General features: G+C 40.9%; 1 protein-coding gene across 1 annotated transcript in view; it reads left to right on the top strand.

Moving 5' to 3' along the window:
* Nucleotides 1–18,777, top strand: part of PTPRM (protein tyrosine phosphatase receptor type M) — a 719,823-nt gene extending 701,046 nt beyond the window's left edge. The window contains 4 exon segments of the mRNA XM_030552787.1: nt 4,255–4,380; nt 8,270–8,433; nt 10,424–10,559; nt 18,003–18,777. Coding sequence (XP_030408647.1) covers nt 4,255–4,380; nt 8,270–8,433; nt 10,424–10,559; nt 18,003–18,056 — 480 coding nt within the window. The 3' untranslated portion in view covers nt 18,057–18,777.
* The last annotated feature ends 672 nt before the right edge of the window (nt 18,778–19,449 follow it).

Below are 19,449 nucleotides of genomic sequence, written 5' to 3'. Positions count from 1 at the left end.
ACTCTGGGGAGTCAGCCTTTTAGTAACTGCTGCACCGAGTTTTTTAATTTGTAGGCTGTGTCTTGAATGTAGAATAGTGTTTGCCTATTTTAGGCATTTATTGGCCTTACTCACTATTAAAAGCTTTTGGGATATATAATGAATCAGGTAATAACACCTACCTTTGCAATTCATTAAACTTTTTTCTCCAATGTAAGTGACAAGCTTTTCATTAGGAATACATCTCAAAACTCAAAAAGCAAAAAGAAGGGAAAAGAGGGTGCAGTTTATTGAAAACCATGCGTTGTCTTTCAGCTTTATTACTAATTATCATGATAATCATTATTTACTGTGGCAGACCCAGGCCAGTGGGCTACAGGAGTCTGGTAGAGGGCAAATATACTGGTCACTGGGTGAGTAGTTTTCTGTTCCCTGAGTGACCAGAGCAGGGGCTGCACTAGACTAATCAGGAACCTGCTAGAACCAATTAAGGCAGATAGGCTGATTAGAACACCTGCAGCCAATCAAAGCAGGCTAATCAGGGCATCTGGGTTTAAAAAGGAGCTCACTCCAGTCAGGCAAGGGGGAGCCAGAGGAGAGGAAGTGTGTGTGAGGAGCTGGGAGCAAGAGGCACAAGAAGCTGAGAGTGAGAGGGTGTGCTGCTGGAGGACTAAGGAGTACAAGCATTATCAGACACCAGGAGGAAGGTCCTGTGGTGAGGAGAAAGAAGGTGTTTGGAGGAGGCCATGGGGAAGTAGCCCAGGGAGTTGTAGCTGTCATGCAGCTGTTACAGGAAGCACTATAGACAACTGCAATCCACAGGGCCCTGGGCTAGAACCCGGAGTAAAGGGCGGGCCCGGGTTCCCCCGAAACCTCCCAACTCCTGATCAGACACAGGAGAAGTTGACCCAGACTGTGGGGAAGATCACTGAGGTGAGCAAATCTACCAATAAGTGCAGGACCCACCAAGGTAGAGGAGGAACTTTGTCACATTACGTATTTATTTCCATAATAAGTATTTGCATATTAATGTAATACACTATATCAGATGCTTTGTTAGAACATTAAATAACATAGGTAAGAGGAAGCAATCCTGGTACACTCCTGATTCTGCTGAAAACCAGTCTGTAGAACAGCCATTGACCCTCACATAGCTAAACATACCATGGTAGTTTGTCCACTAGGAAGGAACATTAAGTCCTCAGGCACCCAATACTGGTGTATCATTATTCACAGCGGTGATTGGTGCTCTGAGTCAAAACCAGCTACAAAGTCTATAAACATGACATTAACTGTCTTTTGTTGCCCTAATCGTTTTTCAGTAACATTTCACAGAGCATATATAGCAGAGATTGTAAATTGACCAGTACGGAAACCACACTAGTTATCTGTCATTTTTGGTTTAAGGCACAATTTCAAGTCTGTTCAGCAGTATGGTCATAAACACCTTCCCTGACACTGACAGGAGCATTATTCCCCTGTAATCTGAACAAACTAATCACTCTCCCTTTTGGAAGAAAAGAGAGGATACAGCCCCTCTTCCAATCCAAAACTGATTGAAGCCCAAGTAGGAGTTTCAAAATTTAGAATCTTGAGTATGCAGATAATATTTCTGTACTTGAAATGACTACTGACCAACTACAGCTAATGCTGGAAGAGCTACAAAAAATTTCAAAATCTATGGGACTTAAGATGAATGGATAAAAAACCAAAGCTATGCATGCTTGCTGTAAAATGGAAGTGACTGGCCTACTGATGCTGCATGTAGATGGCAATGACATTGAGTGGGTGAATAGTTTGACCTATCTGGGTAGCTGGTTGCAGCAGGAGGTTCTACAACCAAAGAATTCACATGTCAAATTGATCTTGCATCGGTGGCATTTCAGAATCTCCAAAGGCCTCTGTGTGGCAGGATGTCTCTGTGACATCTAAGATACGAGTGTTCAACATGTTTGTGATGACAACCCTGCTACGTGGGGCAGAATCATGGCCACTAAATAAAACATAAGAAAGGAAAATAAATAGTTTTTAGTTGCAAACGTTACGGCACATTCTTAACATATGTTGAGATGGTTTTGTCACAAATGAAGAGATATTTAGATGATCCCAGGAAGTTGCAGTCTTGCCCCAGTTGAGAGCAACTGTGGTGGGGTCATGTCCAGCAGGCCGAAGAAGGTATGCTTTTATAGAAGGTTTGTAGAGCTGAGGTCGAAACAAGTAGACATGAGGCCGACCACAAATGAAGTTGGAAGATGGAATTTGGAGAGATTTAAGAAGCCTAAATTTTCCCATACTGACTCTTGTCAAACGAAGATTTGCAAGGAACCATTCAAGAAAGTCCATTTTATGAATGGCCATGGCTGCTACATTCTAGCCATGTGGATCTGCAGCTGCTGTATATATACACTACAGTTTAGGAAGAATTTCTTACTTTCCTGAGAAATCAAACCCTAAAAGCATCTACCCTAAAAAAGTTGATACCATCACATACAGCCAGCCCCTCACATTCACAAAAAACCCCTCAACCCAAATGTCCTACATACTTGAAAATCATGGTTTTCTACAACTGCTGTGCCAAACATCTTAGCTTTTATATGATATTTAAGTATTTTTCAAAAAGCCATTGGATTGGTATTACTACGTAATGGAGGACCTACAGTGAGTTGTGCAGCATGTTGGAAATCTACATTAGCTATCTGTATTCATTGTATTTTGTTACACAATACATATAAGTGTATTTCATAATGAAAACATGATTAAGATTCAGAGCAGAGTCTAAAAGTAATTTGCTCATCAGTGTGAGCTGTGAATGTAGAGTGTTTTAAAAAAGAAAATACATTTTCCTAATTGGATTTTTTTGTTTTTAATTTGTTAAATTGAACTGATATGCAAATCAGACTTTGTCCTATTTTTACTCTGTTTTAAATGGCCACATTTTCCTAAAATGCAGTAATTTGTGAGTGGCTCTGTTGAGGGATGAGTGTTATAAGAAGTGCAAAACAACAGCTGTAGCATGTCTGATTTGTCAGCTCAGCTGTGGATCACCAGCAGTAGTACAGCAGAATGAAGACCACTGCTACTTTTTTGAATAAAATGAAGCTTTAAAATATGTGATCAATGCTCCTGCAAGCAAGCATAAGTTTGCTCATTTGCATACTTAATTTTGCTGCATGCCTGGCCACGAACTGCTATAGCTATCCCTGGTAGGTGAGGTAATATCTTTTATTGGACCAATTTCTGTTGGTGAAAGAAAATCTTTTGAACTTATACAAAGCTCTTCTTCAGTAAGCTTGAAAACTTGTCTCTTTCCCCAACAGAAGTTGGTCCAATAAAATATATCACCTCATCCCCCTTGTCTTTCTAATGTCCTGGGACCAACACAGCCACAACAGCACTGCAAACCTAAATATCCCAGAAAGTGAACATACTATATAGAGGGTAATTCTGAGAATCCCCATCAAAGTGTTGAATTAATCTTTAAAGTATTAGGGGTAGAAGACCAAGTGTCAGGTGATTCATTTCAGGATTAAGCCATAATTTTTTTATTGGACACTTAAATTGTTCAAAATACATATTAATATTCTTCCGTGATCTCTAGGTATCCACCACTAACGTATTTCTGGACATAAGTGAGTTCACGTTTTCTACTGCAAAGTGGCATTCACAAATGTAAGACTGACTGGTCACTGAAAATTTCAAGCAATGCTGATTTTAGCCAGTTCACTGGTCTGGAGATAAACTGAGAACAGAATTTAGGCACTGGAGTTTTGAGAAAAGCTATACCTTGATAACAGCAATAACACATTCTGCTGTCGTTATGAACTGGTATCAACACACTTAGAACACTTTAAGATTTCAGACCTTTGGTCCTGTGCTCGCAGCGCACTCTAAATGTGATGTTCTTCAACAGCATCCCCACATCCAATCATATCTGAATGTTGAATTGATGTTGAGTGTCAAAAATGTGTAACTCCAAACACCAAAGAGTTAAGAATACAGCAATGAGCCATATGAGGTTCAGTCTCTTAAGAATTTATTTGGTTAAATTTGTTCTGCAAAAGTAAAGTTGAAATACTGAAAAAACTGGCTCAGAGATTGGGAAACTACAATTTTATAATAATGTGTTTGAGAATTTTTGTAATACTTTAAAAAGACAAAAATATAAATGAAATGATCCATATTCAAAGACAATAAAAATGCATTCTCCAGGGATGTTACAAGATATCAATGTTCTTATAAATAACTGTGCTTGCCTGTGATGTTGATCTCCTCTAGTTGTGTCCCCAGTACTGGCCAGAAAATGGGGTGCATCGACATGGTCCCATTCAGGTGGAATTTGTATCAGCTGATTTAGAAGAAGACATAATCAGCCGGATATTCCGAATTTATAATGCAGCAAGAGTAAGAACCTTATTCAGTTTCTCTCTTTTTTTAAACTTAATAATTTGGATTGATGGGGGGAAACGTTAACTAAGAAATCTTTCTTTCAAATATCCAGTTAGTTTTAATCAGGACTATATATTAATAAAATAAAATGTGTATAACTTAGTAAAATTGAAGGTAATGGACAAACCTTACTGAGGTTATAAAAGTAAAGGTTAAACATGCAAAAGCACTCATAGACTCATAGACTCTAGGACTGGAAGGGACCTCGAGAGGTCATCGAGTCCAGTCCCCTGCCCTCATGGCAGGACCAAATACTGCCTAGACCATCCCTGATAGACATTTATCTAACCTACTCTTAAATATCTCCAGCGATGGAGATTCCACAACTTCCCTAGGCAATCTGTTCCAGTGTTTAACTACCCTGACAGTTAGGAACTTTTTCCTAATGTCCAACCTAAATCTCCCTTGCTGCAGTTTAAGCCCATTGCTTCTTGTTCTATCATCGGAGGCCAAGGTGAACAAGTTTTCTCCCTCCTCCTGATGACACCCTTTTAGATACCTGAAAACTGCTATCATGTCCCCTCTCAGTCTTCTCTTTTCCAAACTAAACAAACCCAATTCCTTCAGCCTTCCTTCATAGGTCATGTTCTCAAGACCTTTAATCATTCTTGTTGCTCTTCTCTGGACCCTCTCCAATTTCTCCACATCTTTCTTGAAATGCGGTGCCCAGAACTGGACACAATACTCCAGTTGAGGCCTAACCAGTGCAGAGTAAAGCGGAAGAATGACTTCTCGTGTCTTGTTTACAACACACCTGTTAATGCATCCCAGAATCATGTTTGCTTTTTTTGCAACAGTATCACACTGTTGACTCATATTAAGCTTGTGGTCCACTATGACCCCTAGATCTCTTTCTGCCATACTCCTTCCTAGACAGTCTCTTCCCATTCTGTATGTGTGAAACTGATTGTTCCTTCCTAAGTGGAGCACTTTGCATTTATCTTTATTGAACTTCATCCTGTTTACCTCAGACCATTTCTCCAACTTGTCCAGATCATTTTGAATTTTGACCCTGTCCTCCAAAGCAGTTGCAATCCCTCCCAGTTTGGTATCATCTGCAAACTTAATAAGCGTACTTTCTATGCCAACATCTAAATTGTTGATGAAGATATTGAACAGAACCGGTCCCAAAACAGACCCCTGCGGAACCCCACTTGTTATACCTTTCCAGCAGGATTGGGAGCCATTAACAACTACTCTCTGAGTACAGTTATCCAGCCAGTTATGCACCCACCTTATAGTAGCCCCATCTAAATTGTACTTTCCTAGCTTATCTATAAGAATATCATGCGAGACTGTATCAAATGCCTTACTAAAGTCTAGGTATATCACATCCACCGCTTCTCCCTTATCCACAAGGCTCGTTATCCTATCAAAGAACGCTATCAGATTAGTTTGACACGATTTGTTCTTTACAAATCCATGCTGGCTATTCCCTATCACCTTACCACCTTCCAAGTGTTTGCAGATGATTTCTTTGATTACCTGCTCCATTATCTTCCCTGGCACAGAAGTTAAACTAACTGGTCTGTAGTTTCCTGGGTTGTAGTTTCCTGGGTTGTAGCACCTCACACTCTGAAGTCTGTTTGAGAACAAGCTTATATATACACCTCTACCTTGATATAACGCTGTCCTTGGGAGCCAAAAAATCTTACTGCATTATAGGTGAAATGGTGTTATATTGAACTTGCTTTGATCCACCAGAGTGCGCAGTCGTCCCCCCCGGAGCACTGCTTTACCGTGTTATATCCAAATTCATGTTATATCAGGTGGCGTTATATCGAGGTAGTGGTGTATATGGTTCATACATAGAATCAGAATAAGGCCATGTACATGTAATCAGAATAAAGACATTTTTCTACCATATGCCTTTTTATGTCTATTACATTCACATGAGAAGAATACAGCATTAAGCTTGTACTGTTAAGCAGGATTTGCAGAAATTAATGTTGTTACAGCAGTTAGCCCACATTGCGTATTTTGTTGTGCGTATAATTCTGTTTATGTTTTAAAATACATTGTGTTAATTTATTGAATAAATGTAACAAAAAATAAAAACCAAAGGCTTTATGAGCAACTTTACTTTGATACAAGAATCATGACCTAAATTTTCAAAAATGAGTTGTGATTTGGGGTACCTTAACTTTGAAGTTCCCAACTTGAAACATCTTAAAGGGATGTAATTGCCAGAAAGCACTGAGCACCAAACCCTGAAAAATAGGTTCTTTTGACGTGTCTCAAGTTGGGCCCCCAAAACTCACTAGGTCATTTTTGAAAATGGAGGCCTTTGACATCTGCATTTTTTTACACTTATACTTGAAGAGTGCAGCCTTATCATAGTCTGCACTGAATGTCCTGGCGCTTTAAATAAAGAAAAAAAAACTAAATGCACCAATACCCACTTCTTTGAGAGATAGACTTGTTTCTTGTAAGTACTGTACCAGGATCTCTATGAAGTGCACACTCCTTTAAGTGCACCTTTTAATATAGGTGCATTTCAAAGAAGTGAGCACTTTATAAAGATACTAATGTGGTGTGATTATGTATTGCACACATACCTCCTGAAGCCAGCAGACATCCACGTAAGCCAGGTTGAGAGAGACCATGAAGAAGATCAGGCATTCCATCCCATCCAGGCAGAGAGGACCCAGTGAAATGGACTGGCACCTCCTCCCAAAACTGAGGAGACATTGAAAGAATGGGCAGCACTCCCTAGTCAGTCTGTGAGGTCATGGATTGCACTGAGGACCAGTCCTCCCCAGAACAAGCAAAGACAAGTCCTGTGACCTGCTCCCCCAACAAGAGAGGAAAGAGACAAAGAGGTACCTGGGGCCCTACTTTCCAGTCCAGGGAACCAGTGAACAAGCCTTCACTCCCCATTCTTTCATATTTCTAGGGCCTTGAAGTCCCCAGTGATTTTTGATGAGTAAAATCTGAAAACCCATGAAATGTTAATAGGATGTTTGATTTAATAATCACTGATCAATATTAATCCTATTGTGAGGGGAGGGGCAGTCAGAGGGAAGGGACCGGCCCGGGGGGCAATAGGTTCTAAATTTTGACAGAAAGCAGGCACATCCCATATAAGCCTTGAGTACAGGGGACTGGACTTGATGACCTATGGATGTCCCTTACAGTTCTATACTTCTATGATTCTATGACAATCAAAATTTACTTTGCCTCAGCTCTGCTGTAGTCCCTTCTCGCGTTAATCTGATACCCTCTCTATTACTACTGTGTAACAGCAATAACAACAACATTGTCATGTAAACACTTCTGGATTTTTGTTCCATGCATTAATTAATATAGCAAAGCCACTCTTCAGAACTATTTCTCTAAAGAGTTTGAGCATAGCCCAGTTAATAAAGTGCACTTTGATTTTTTTTTTAAACAGAAGTTTATTTTTTTCACTGCTGCTTTCCTCAAAATGGCTTGAAAGATTTTGCTCAAACTTTCTTTTTAAAATGAGAGGAACATGGGAAGTTTCTTCCAAAAAGCTGAAAATTATGAGCATGTGAAAAACCAGAGGTTATAATTGAAATTGTATTGTGACTTTCACTTTGCTATCAAGTGACTACTACAATATTAAATCATCATTTACTTGACTCTTGCAGCTGTACCATTGTTCTGCTCTAGTCTCTTTGTATATCCTGCTGTTTAAAACATCTTGTGCTGTTGGAGATTAAAAGCCATGACTCTTAAGGGCAGTTGAAGTTACTTTAGTAATTTGTAAGCAATGATGTCCTATACCAACTTTGATGAGAATGTTTAAATTGTATGCCATTTGAGTATAGGGTAAATAATGCCTTTGCTTTTTTCTTGCTTGTTGTTCGGCTCTTTGCAGCCCCAAGATGGGTATCGAATGGTGCAACAGTTTCAGTTCCTGGGATGGCCCATGTACAGAGATACTCCAGTGTCCAAACGTTCTTTCTTGAAACAAATACGTCAGGTGGAGAAATGGCAGGAAGAATACAATGGAGGAGAAGGACGTACAGTCGTACATTGTTTGTAAGTATTTGAAGGTAGGAAAGCAAGGGAGTAGTATGAATATTTACTGTACTTCGAGTTTCAAAGGATTTGCATGAAGGTAAGAGGCATCCTAGTAATTTATCCCATAATTTGGAATTGAATTACACAGCGCCTCATTGAAAAACAGTGGAAGCTCATGAAGGTTTATCATTTGTGGGAAGTTGGGGTTTCCATTCATGTTCTCTGGGAGAAATCTGAATGCCTCTTGCTTGAGGACCTTGTATACGTGCACGAGGGCCTCAAGTTTACACTGCTCCATGCGGAGGTACAAGTTCTTAATCTGCCCACTATTCCTCTCTTAGGACTTAGAACCTGCCATGTGCTGTTTTTCCTCAGCTCCCACAGAGGGCTGAGTTCTCATTAATTGAGGCTGCAGTTCAGGAAAGCATTCCTGTTCAATTGAGCATTGGTTGAAGTTCTGCCCTGATTAGTGATGGAATTATGCTAACTCTTAAGTACTTTCATGAATTGGGACCTAAATTAGAAAATAACTTTCTGACCTTTCTGTTTATATGTAATACAAATTAGTAACTACAGATGAAAACTGCAAGTTTACTACTATTGCCCACTTAAACACTGACCTTGCACAAGTCACTCAATTTTTTTGTGCTTTAGTTTCCCCGTCTGTAGAATGGGGATAATGATACTGACATCAAAGGAGTATTGTGTGGTTTAACTAATTAATGTTTTGAGATCCTCAGCTGAAAGGCCCTTTTGAAGTGCAAATTACTGTTATTGCTATTGTTGCTGATGATATTAAATAGTTGTACCACATCATGCACGCGTCACTTCCAGGCAGCAGAGAAAAGAAAAAGGCTCTGACATAATCCTTTTAAATGACTTTAGTTTAATGAAAATTCTCAGAGTCCCACAATATCAGCCAATGTTTTGGCAGCAGAGAGCATTCTTTTCCATACTGCTTGGATGTGACAGATGTGCGATTTCGTAGCTTCCTTTGAAAATCAACCATTTGAGAGTGCTGGTTTGAAAGACCCGCTAGCTAACTAGTCTGCACTTCGGTAATTATTAAGGTTTATTATTTCCAATGAAGTACTCTGATTAGAATAGCTGTAGAAATAATAGGGTTTCCAGAAAGAGATTCTCTTGAAGATTAAAAATAGCTGAATATAAAGCACTATTAAATACTATATTTGATCATGTCTATGAACATTTATGCCTGGCTTCTAGTCAGCAAGTCAGTGTGGGTTCTCATCTTCTGAAACTATGAATGATGAGAGAACATACAGTTGTAAAAGCACTCCTTCCCACGCAGTGAATGTAGTGCTTGTACCTAATGTCACAAGGTACAGGTAAAATGTAGTGGGATATTGCAGCACCACCTAATGGCTATGTTAAGAGTACAGCTATCAATACGAATTATACGACAACTTGGGCAAGGCTTTTACTGTTACCTGGGAACCTTTGAGTCCAGAAATAAGGCACCATAACCTAGAATAGAAAAACTTGTAACCAGCTCAAAAGCAAATTCCAAAATCTGTTTAATGTTTTCTCATTTCTGAGTCTCATTACACTAAGGTTGCTATGTAAGTGTAATGGGACCTCAAACTGAACAGAAATGTAATTTACCGCACTTTAAGACTCCTTTGCACTGCCAGAGCAAGGGAATGGAGCTAGTGTGAATGAGAATCAGGCCCCTCTGTCTCAATTCTGTTTTCCAGATAGTTACTTTGTTCTTCAGATTTATGAATTAATAGAAAAGACTAGTGCAAAATTGAAACATTCTGTTACCCTCAGGCTTCCAAGCTGATGGATTCTGTAGCATACATGTTGGATAATTCAGCCTATTCACTTTAATTAGAAATTACATCCTTCTTAGAGTTCAGAGGCATTAATAGCCATTGGTTCACCACTATTTGGATCGCATGTCTCGTAGAACATTCAGACACAGTATGAGAACTAGTAACATACAGTCATGAGTAATGGAGCCATTTTATCACTTTTATTGTAGAAATGGAGGTGGCCGCAGTGGGACATTTTGTGCAATCAGCATTGTTTGTGAAATGCTTCGGCACCAGAGGGCAGTTGATGTATTCCATGCTGTGAAGACACTGAGAAATAATAAGCCTAACATGGTGGACCTTCTGGTATGAGCTTTTTTAACTGAACCACTAAATAGAAAATGTTTCCTTTTATCATAAAACTTGGGGAGATTTCCAAGATTTTCAGTGGGAGTTGTTGAGAAAGCATGCAAGTTGTTTTCAAAGGAAATAATGAAATCATTTCACTTGTAAGAGTATTTTTACACTGCTTTCTTCCCAAGGAGACTTTGTCTCTGTTCATTTCAATTTTTGAAATAGTTTAAAACTTTCAACAGAACATCTTTATTAATTTGCCCTTCTAGCAATGAGATCCATGTGGAGAGTAGTCATCGCACAGCAGAAATAATAATAATGTAAAATGAAATGCCAGATTTTCAAATTATATGTTTTATAAATAGCTTAATCGCCTAATATTTATCAAAGCCGTGAATTTCAGTTTGACATCCAGAATATTGCATTTAATTACGGTTGCTCTACCTCATAGAGAGATTAAAGGAGTTCAGAAACAAGGGGCCATGTGCAATTATTTTCTTATAGAGTGTTTTATTGAATCTTTTAGATGTAGAATTGCAGAAACACTAGCAGCTATGACACAAGAGCTGTAGGCCAGCTTAAATCAGCAGGCTGTTATGTTCTGCTTTATAGTTCTGTATTGGGAGAAGGATGTACAGTTCCACCCAATTCAAATGTGATGCTCTCAGGACCTTCAAAACCTATGTAGAAACAGGATATTGAATTAAGGGGGACAGTGCCACTGTACTTTCTGGTGGGGTGCCTTAAAAGCACTGCTTTTAGAGACTGGCTTTTTGAAAGCAGATTGGCTTCAATGACAGATGCAGTATTTGTATAACTTCAGGAATCATAACCCAGTATGAGTTAACAATGTGAATTCTGGACAAGAGGGAATTGGTTAATTGAGACTGAACTGTGTTCAGGCTGGGGTGACCAAATGTCCTGATTTTATAAGGAAAGTCATGATTTTTGGGTCTTTTTCTTATATAGGCTCCTATTACCCCCTATCCCTGTCCCGATTTTTCATACTTGCTGTCTGGTCACCCTAGTTTGGGCATCTTTTCTACCCCAAAAACCCAAGGAAGAGGCAGGAAGAGCCCACAGAAAACTGTGACACCCTCCACCCCTCTACTCTTAGGAGAGATCTCCGCTCCCAGTCTGGCCTCACGTGTTGAACACTTTGAGGAACAGTGAATGCTAGTGGGTTGGTCAAGCTACTTAGGGGTGATGTGCTAGGAAGAGGGACCATTTCTTCCTTCTATGAGGTAGGACCAGGTCCATATTTTTGGCTGCAGCAAGTTCCAGTATGTCCCGCCTTTCTTTTGAAGAAACCCTTTCTCCTTAGACCTATCAAGGTGCCCCACCTCCACTGCTGTGAATTCCTGTCCCTCCCTCAGCCCAGGCACCAGTAAGAAGGAGACATCTAGCTGGGTCCTGAGGTGAACCAGCACCTTGCCAGCAGCATGAGATGAGCAGGGAGTTTGAGGCTGCCACTATGAGGAAACAAGGTAGCAATGTAAGACAGTCAGTCATGTGGAAGTGAGGGACCTTCCAGCTTTCATGATGTTGGGAGCGGGCCATTCATTTGGCTCCTGTCCCTCAGTTTAGAACTCTCAGGACACTCCTAATTTTTTATTGCTGAATGTAAAGAAAAATGTCCTACTTTTCCACACAGTCCATATAGATGTGGATTTGTACCTGGCATGACTGCTGTTTTCAGGTCTCTGTGAGTTTAAGTCAGAGGTGACTGCTAATTGCTGATTGTGGGGGGCAGGGGCACAATTTAAACGTTCTGGTGGTATGCAGCGGGGTTCAGGGCAGGTACTCAAGAGACAAAAGAGTTTTGATTTCTAGAGCTACTTTTGACATTCATATTTTACGATACTATGTAATAGCTGATGAAGATTGTGCTAAAAGAGAGCTACACATGAAGAAGCTCTGGAGTGCACTGGTGTGTTATATCAGTTTGAAGAACAGAGATATTTTCAAACCAATCAGCACCCAATAATTATGTCAGGAATCAGTTCTAATTTAACCTTATAAAATTATTTTCCCTCTTCATTTGAATCTGCTCTCTCTTCTGGGTTTACAAGGAGACATTGGCTGTCTTGGGCATCACAAGTACCAGAAATCTTATGCTAACCCTCCTGGTGGCTATGATGTCTCTCCTGGCATCTGACTCTTCTGGTATCTATAGTACTATAGAATGGTGACTATGGGGCATCATTAGCAAACCTGGAAAAACAGATTTCATGGCAGGCAGACAGTAGTTTGAAAGAATGTTTGGAAAGTAAATTTAAACAGATTTCTGTGATCAAATCTCCTATGCCCAGCCCAGTTAGCAGGGACATTCACATCATGTTTCTGAGCTTGCCTGCAATTCCATTTTCTCTTTACAGTTCACTTGTAACTAGAGATGGATCCAAAATTAAGATACAAAATCCAAACCACTCAGAAACACGAGGAAGATCAGATCTAGGTCCAGATTTCAACTTCACAGCTCAGGTTTATTTTTATAATTGGGCCAGTTCAGAGCTCCAAATCTCAACACTCTTGTGAGTGGCTTCGGTTTGGACCATTACTGAGCTCCCACCTACCTCCCCATTCCCCTTGACCCCACTGCCTCTTCCCCAGCCCCCTCACTAGTTCCCCCTGCCCCTGCCGCTTCTCTGAGCCCCATCACCCCTGATTCCCACTACCTCCCCAGGCTTCCCACCCATCCCCCATTGCCCTGGCCCCCACTGCCTGCCCTGGGCTCCCCACACACTCATCCCCTCACTGCCCCTGCTGCCTCCCCACCTCATTGCCCCAAGCTCCCTTCTGTAGCCTGGCACACACCCCAGGCAGGCTCCACTGGCCAGCCTAGAAGTTCCCAAACTTTAACAACCTGTGAACCCCTTTCACTAAAATGTCAAGTCTCATGAATCCCCTCCTAAAAATGAATATTTCCAGGGATTTTCTCCTTTACCTGAGTATAAATTATAAAAGCAATGATCTTGGAAATATAAAATTTATTTTTATAACATGCCTATTACACACTTATTATTATTTATAATTACAATATTTTATTACATTATGAAAATGGCAACACTCTTCCAAGATCTCACTTTAGTAGCTCATATCACTTTGAATAAGCCTGTTATAAGACAAGGCTCCTATGTTTCATCAAGGAGTATCAGATGCAAAACAGCGTGAAGGTATTTGAGAAGCCAACTCAAAGAGTTCCTCCTACACAAGCATTCAGGTCTTGAGCAGTACAGGCAAACAATGCACGTTACAACAAAGCTTAAACTTCTTCATAATAATTTTAAAAACAATACAAGCTGCCTATTTAATTTTAAAAACAGCAAAAAAGATCCACCTCCATTTCTATTTCTTATGAGTCTTGAAGTTTAAATCTCCTCAGTGTGATAGATATGTTTGCTTTGATCTGCTTAGCTCTTGGAAGTCTAGGGGCTCTAGGCTGCTGGCCCTGTGCTGCCCGGGGTCTCTAGGGACAGCTTTGTCTGCCACTAGGGAATTTTTCCCCGAGAACCCCCTGGAACATTTCGCGAACCCCCAGGGGTTCACATACCCCAGTTTGGGAACCACTGTGCTAGCCTAATGTCACTTCCCTGTTCCAGGAGCCACCTAGCAGAGCTCAGTGGGAGCGCATGGTGTTGGTGCCTTTCCCCAGCACGTCCCCTACAGCTGTGCTCAGCCCAACTCCCACCCTGGCAGAAATCTGTGGGGACATGTGACCCCACGTGTCTCTCCCATGCATCATCTGCAGATAAATTCATAGATCTCGGTGATGTCTGATTCATTTATTTCACAGGAATAAAAATAAAATGGGGTGGTAATATACAGTTGTAGAAAATGCTAGCTAAAAATCGCAGTTTGGAATGAGTCTTCAGGAGCAGATTTCCCAGCCAGAGAATTTACCCCCACCCCCACCCTGCCATTGGTCTCCACACTTTTTTTATTTTATTTTATTTTTACCAAATAGCAAATGTTTTTCTCAGATACCAAACAAATATGTATAATAACAATAATGCTGATGTCTTCTACAGTGCTTTTCATCAGTCCATCTCAGAGCGCTTTAGAGGGGTCAGCTTCATTAGCTCCCTTTTACACATGAGAAAACTGAGACACAGTATGGTGAAGTGCCTTGCTCAAGGTGACCCAGAAGGCCGTGGCAGAGCCAGGAGTAGATCCACAGTCTCCTGAGTCCCAGTCCAGTGCTCTACAGCAGGGCTGCCCAGAGGATTCAGGGGGTCTGGGGCAAAGCAATTTTGGGGACCCCTTCCAGACAAAAAAGTTGCAATACTATAGAATACTATATTCTCACTGGGGCCCCGCCTGGGGCAAATTGCCTCACTTGCCCCCTCCTCCCCCAGGCAGCCCTGTTCTACAGGAGGATATCGTTTAATAAATGGCAACAATTCAAATGAGTTGGTTTGAAAATGTGCATGAGGAGTAGCATTGTGTAGTGGTGAAAAGCAGTGATTTAGTGTCAGGAGTTCTGGGTTCTCTTCCTGATGTGGCCACTGACCATTCGCTTTGTGACCCTTAAGGAGTGAAAAAGTTCCTTTTCTCAGTTTCCCCATCTGTAAAATAAGGATATTAACGCTTACCCACCTATGTAAAGTGATTGCCTTTCTTCAAAGGATATCAAATCTATAAATGCACAGGATTGTTAGTGCTACAGTGTTTCATGAGAGGAGTTCCAGGATTGTTGTGTAAATATTACGCACATTTTCTCACTGGATTAAGAATACTCTTTGTGGTACACATTTACAGGTTCATCTCCTAATTGCATTGAACCTTTCCAGTTTCCTGGGGGTGCAAAAATCTGAGTGACACATTCATCTAACAGAAAATTCATGAAATTCTATAGTTCTAATATACATGTAACATTTAGCAGTAGGTATCTTTACTGAAGCATGTCAAAGAATTTCATAATAAACATTACCAGGTCTACCAATATGTGCTCCATATAAATATGCCTCTCTGAAGCTAGGTAACATAAAAAGGGTTTTAATATTTATCATCAAACAAATAGTAAAATGTGCAAAGGAGACACAGCAGTGAGCATGGGGGAATAATAGTGTCTATTCTAAAAGGCGGTTATCTAGGGCTTGCATTTACGGGAAATGCCAGTTATTCCGCTGAATCAGTAAACCACTATAAAATGAGCTTGGAAAAAATGAGAGTGGCTGGCTGGTTGATCATTGTCCCAATGTGTGTTCCATAATGATAACATGACTGTGATTTAGTCACCTACACATATGCAGTAAAACTAGTAAAGATATAAATTACCCCATATTTCTGGGTTTTTTTCCTCATTCAAAAGAGATCCAGATACACCACAGGACCCTGCAGGATCTTAAAACCTTCAGTACACTCACTCACAGTCGTGGTGGTTTAAGTCCAAACAACTTTGTTCCTTAACTTTTAAAGTGGCAGCTGCAAAATGAAGACACTAGGAAAATGCATCTCTTTGTTTTAAACAATTGCTGTTGGCGTTTTTTCTTCTTCTTCTATTCTACATCAAAAGTAGCTATTGGAATCATTCAGGTACATGCTTTTCTCAATAAACATGTGACTTGAGTGGACAATAGACAGAATCCCCTCAAATATTTTCTTCAGGCAAAAGAAGACTATTGCTGAAGTATAATGATATCCTACCTACTTGTGGTGTTCAGCAGAAAGGTAAAGGCTGAGTGCTGTCAGCCAGCTAGCTATGTCATTATTACTATGCAGCAGCACATGAGCTGTCATACTTTATTGCTTAGTGTACATGATAGAGGCAGTGCTTACTCCATTGACAGAAAATGATATCTAGTTGGCAATACACTGAACCTTAATTTTTGGAAATCAGAGCAGCTTACACTTAGATTTAATGGAATAACAGCCATGTTCTTATCAGCTTTTTGTTACATTTAAATGTTTATAATTTTACAAAATAAAGCTAGCAGAAACAGAGAGGAAATGAAGACAAAACACAGAACCCTCAGAACTACCTACCACACCTTGTACAAGTACTCAGAAGACTAGAATGTGCCTCACCCATATGTGGATGAGCAGCCAGCAGGAGGTATAAGAGCCAGGCCCTTGCAGTCCCCCTGTGTCCCTGGAGATGCAAAGGGAAAGTGCAAAGTAGTCCTGTCTCTTCCTCCACCTCTGTGACATGCACACACCATTTGCTCACCAGGGCAGGGGTGGCAGGTTTGTACAATTTTTGGTGGTGCCCAGAATGGGTCCAAGTCCTCACACACACACACACCTGCCTAAGGCTCTGGGAGGGAGTTTTGGTGCATGGTGCGGGCTCTGGGCTGGGGCAGGCGGTTGGGGTGCGGGAAGGGGGAGGGGCACAGCTCTTACCTCAAGTAGCTCCAGAAAGTGACCTGCACATCCCTCTGGCAGCAGCTCCTGGGCGGGGTTGCTCAGGAAGTCTCTGTGTGCCACTGCCTGCAGGCACCGCCCACACAGCTATTGGCCACAGTTCCCAGCCAATGGAACCTGCGGAGTTGTAGCTCAGGACGGACACACTCCCCACTTCCTGGGGCCTAGGGCCATTCCAGCCACTTCCGGGAGCGGCGCGGAGTGAGGCCAGGCAGGAAGCCACCTTAACCCCGCTGCATGGCTGGTGGTGGTGGCAGCAGCTGGGGCCCGCGGCCCTTTTAAATTCCCCGGGGGTGGCAGGTGGGGCCAGGAGACGCTCCGGGTGAGCCGCGCAGGGGCGGCAGGCAGGGCTGGGGGAGACACTCAACCCCGAACATTGGTGGAGCCAGGCCCCTGGGTCCTGAATATTCCTGTAGCATGGGCACCACGGGCCCATATAACTCGCCACTCCTGCACCAGGGTGCTTCTTCAGGGATTGTGCTGGGTTGCTCCCCTAGTTCCACTATAAGCACAGGCCTGTGTGCAGAGACAGTTTGGTAGCTGAAAATACTCCTTATGTGGCAGTAAAACTCAATACCTCATGTATGTGCTTCAGTGTGAGAGGAAAAATAACTGGAGTGTGGACTTGTGGGGATTTTAAATTAGGTGTAGAGGAACAGTAATAAAGAAACTGAGTGAGTTCATAGACAAAAATAAAATAAAACTTATCAGCTGGAAAACAGTAGAAACCAGGCCTATTTTAACATAAATTTTACCACAAAGGAATTCCAATATCTACTGTGTATGAGATTTTTGACGAGTTACTAAAGGTTTACAAGACAGTTTGCTTACTGGTTTCCAAATTTCCCATTATAGGCATGTTTGCGTAACTAAATTGTTATAGTATGATCAGCAATGTCAGTTACTGTATGTACTATTGAATTAATAGTGTGAAGCTTTTCTTATCTAAATACAAATTGATTTTGCAAACTCATTCACACTGACCATGTCTGATAGTAAATAATTTTAATAGAACTGAAATACTAAAGTCCTTAATTAAATTTCTTCTGTGAATGACTTTGTGGGGGGTTGTTTCTGTTGATTTTTCAGGATCAGTACAAATTCTGCTATGAAGTGGCTTTGGAATACTTGAATTCTGGGTGATCGCACAAACAGCAGTGAGAAAGCTCGTCTCTCCACCACAAACAAAGCAAATTATTTCATGATATTTGCGTATATGAGATGAAGACTTCTCAGTGTTATGCTTCTATTGCTTTGTATAATTGGCTCTTTTTAAGAGCTGGAGAAAGTGTTTATAAAAACTGCTTGCACTGCCCAATTTCCACTGTAATGCCGCTGCTTGACACACATACAAACACACACACAAACACATGGTGGTTGTTGGATGCTGCATTTATGCAAAACCATCAACTTGGTAGAGCAGCATAGTCATCTGGTAAATTAAAGAGCACAATTATATTCTTATGAAGGAATTTGTATTTTTCTGTTATATTTTGTTGCCTGTGATCCTCTGTTATTGTCACAGCATAGTGTACATTTCTGTTTTGTGGAGAATGCTGTCTAACATTCTGATAATATATGATTTTAGTTATATTTGTATTCTAACACTTGCATATTAGATGAAGCATATGTAGCTTATTTGAACTAATGGATACACATGTAACAAACCCCATTAACTTGGTTGAGTTGCAGTTTCTGTCCAGTTTGTATCATTTCAGAGTCAGTCTTGATAGAAATACAGTTAGAACATGCAAAATACAGGATGCTCATATTAATATATCCAAAGCTTTTTTCATTTGTCTATATTGTAAATATTTTTTGATTTCATCAAATTATTTATTCATTAAAAGAAATTTTTTGTGAAGCACGGTGAGTGACAATCATTTTTATTAAACCCTGGAAATGCTTACTGTATGATATTATAAACATCTGTTTACCTTCTATGGATTCTCAGCTCAATAAATAATTACTTACATGATAAAATCTCGTTTAATTTATAGTATTTCATGGCATGTAATTGCCTTCAGTTGAACCCCATAAAAGGCTCTGTTCTCAAAAGTGCTGAGCCATCTCTAAAGGTAATTTGGCACATGTCATAACCTAGTCCCAGATTTGGACCTTAGCGTCCAAAATATGGGGGTTAGCATGAAAACCTCCAAGCTTAGTTACCAGCTTGGACCTGGTAAAGCTGCCACCACCCAAAAAATTAGAGTGTTTTGGGGCACTCTGGTCCCCCCAAAAACCTTCCCTGGTGACCCCAAGACCCAAATCCCTTGAGTCTCACAACAAAGGGAAATAAACCTTTTCCCTTCCCCCCTCCAGGTGTTCCTGGAGAGATACACAGAAGCAAGTTCCGTGAATCTAAACAGAGGGATTCCACCCTCCCCGTTTCCAGCCTTGGAAAACAGAAGTACCGAGAGCTAATCTCTCTTCCCCCCTCACCCAGAGGGAATGCAAAGTCAGGCTAGTAAATCGAACACACACAGATTTCCCCCTGACTTCTTCCTCCCACCAATTCCCTGGTGAGCACAGACTC

This window comes from Gopherus evgoodei, chromosome 2, assembly GCF_007399415.2.
Source record: "Gopherus evgoodei ecotype Sinaloan lineage chromosome 2, rGopEvg1_v1.p, whole genome shotgun sequence".
In the NCBI taxonomy this organism is placed as follows: domain Eukaryota; kingdom Metazoa; phylum Chordata; order Testudines; family Testudinidae; genus Gopherus; species Gopherus evgoodei.
The sequence above is the reverse complement of the archived record's forward strand: the minus strand, read 5'-3'. Positions and strand labels throughout refer to the sequence as shown.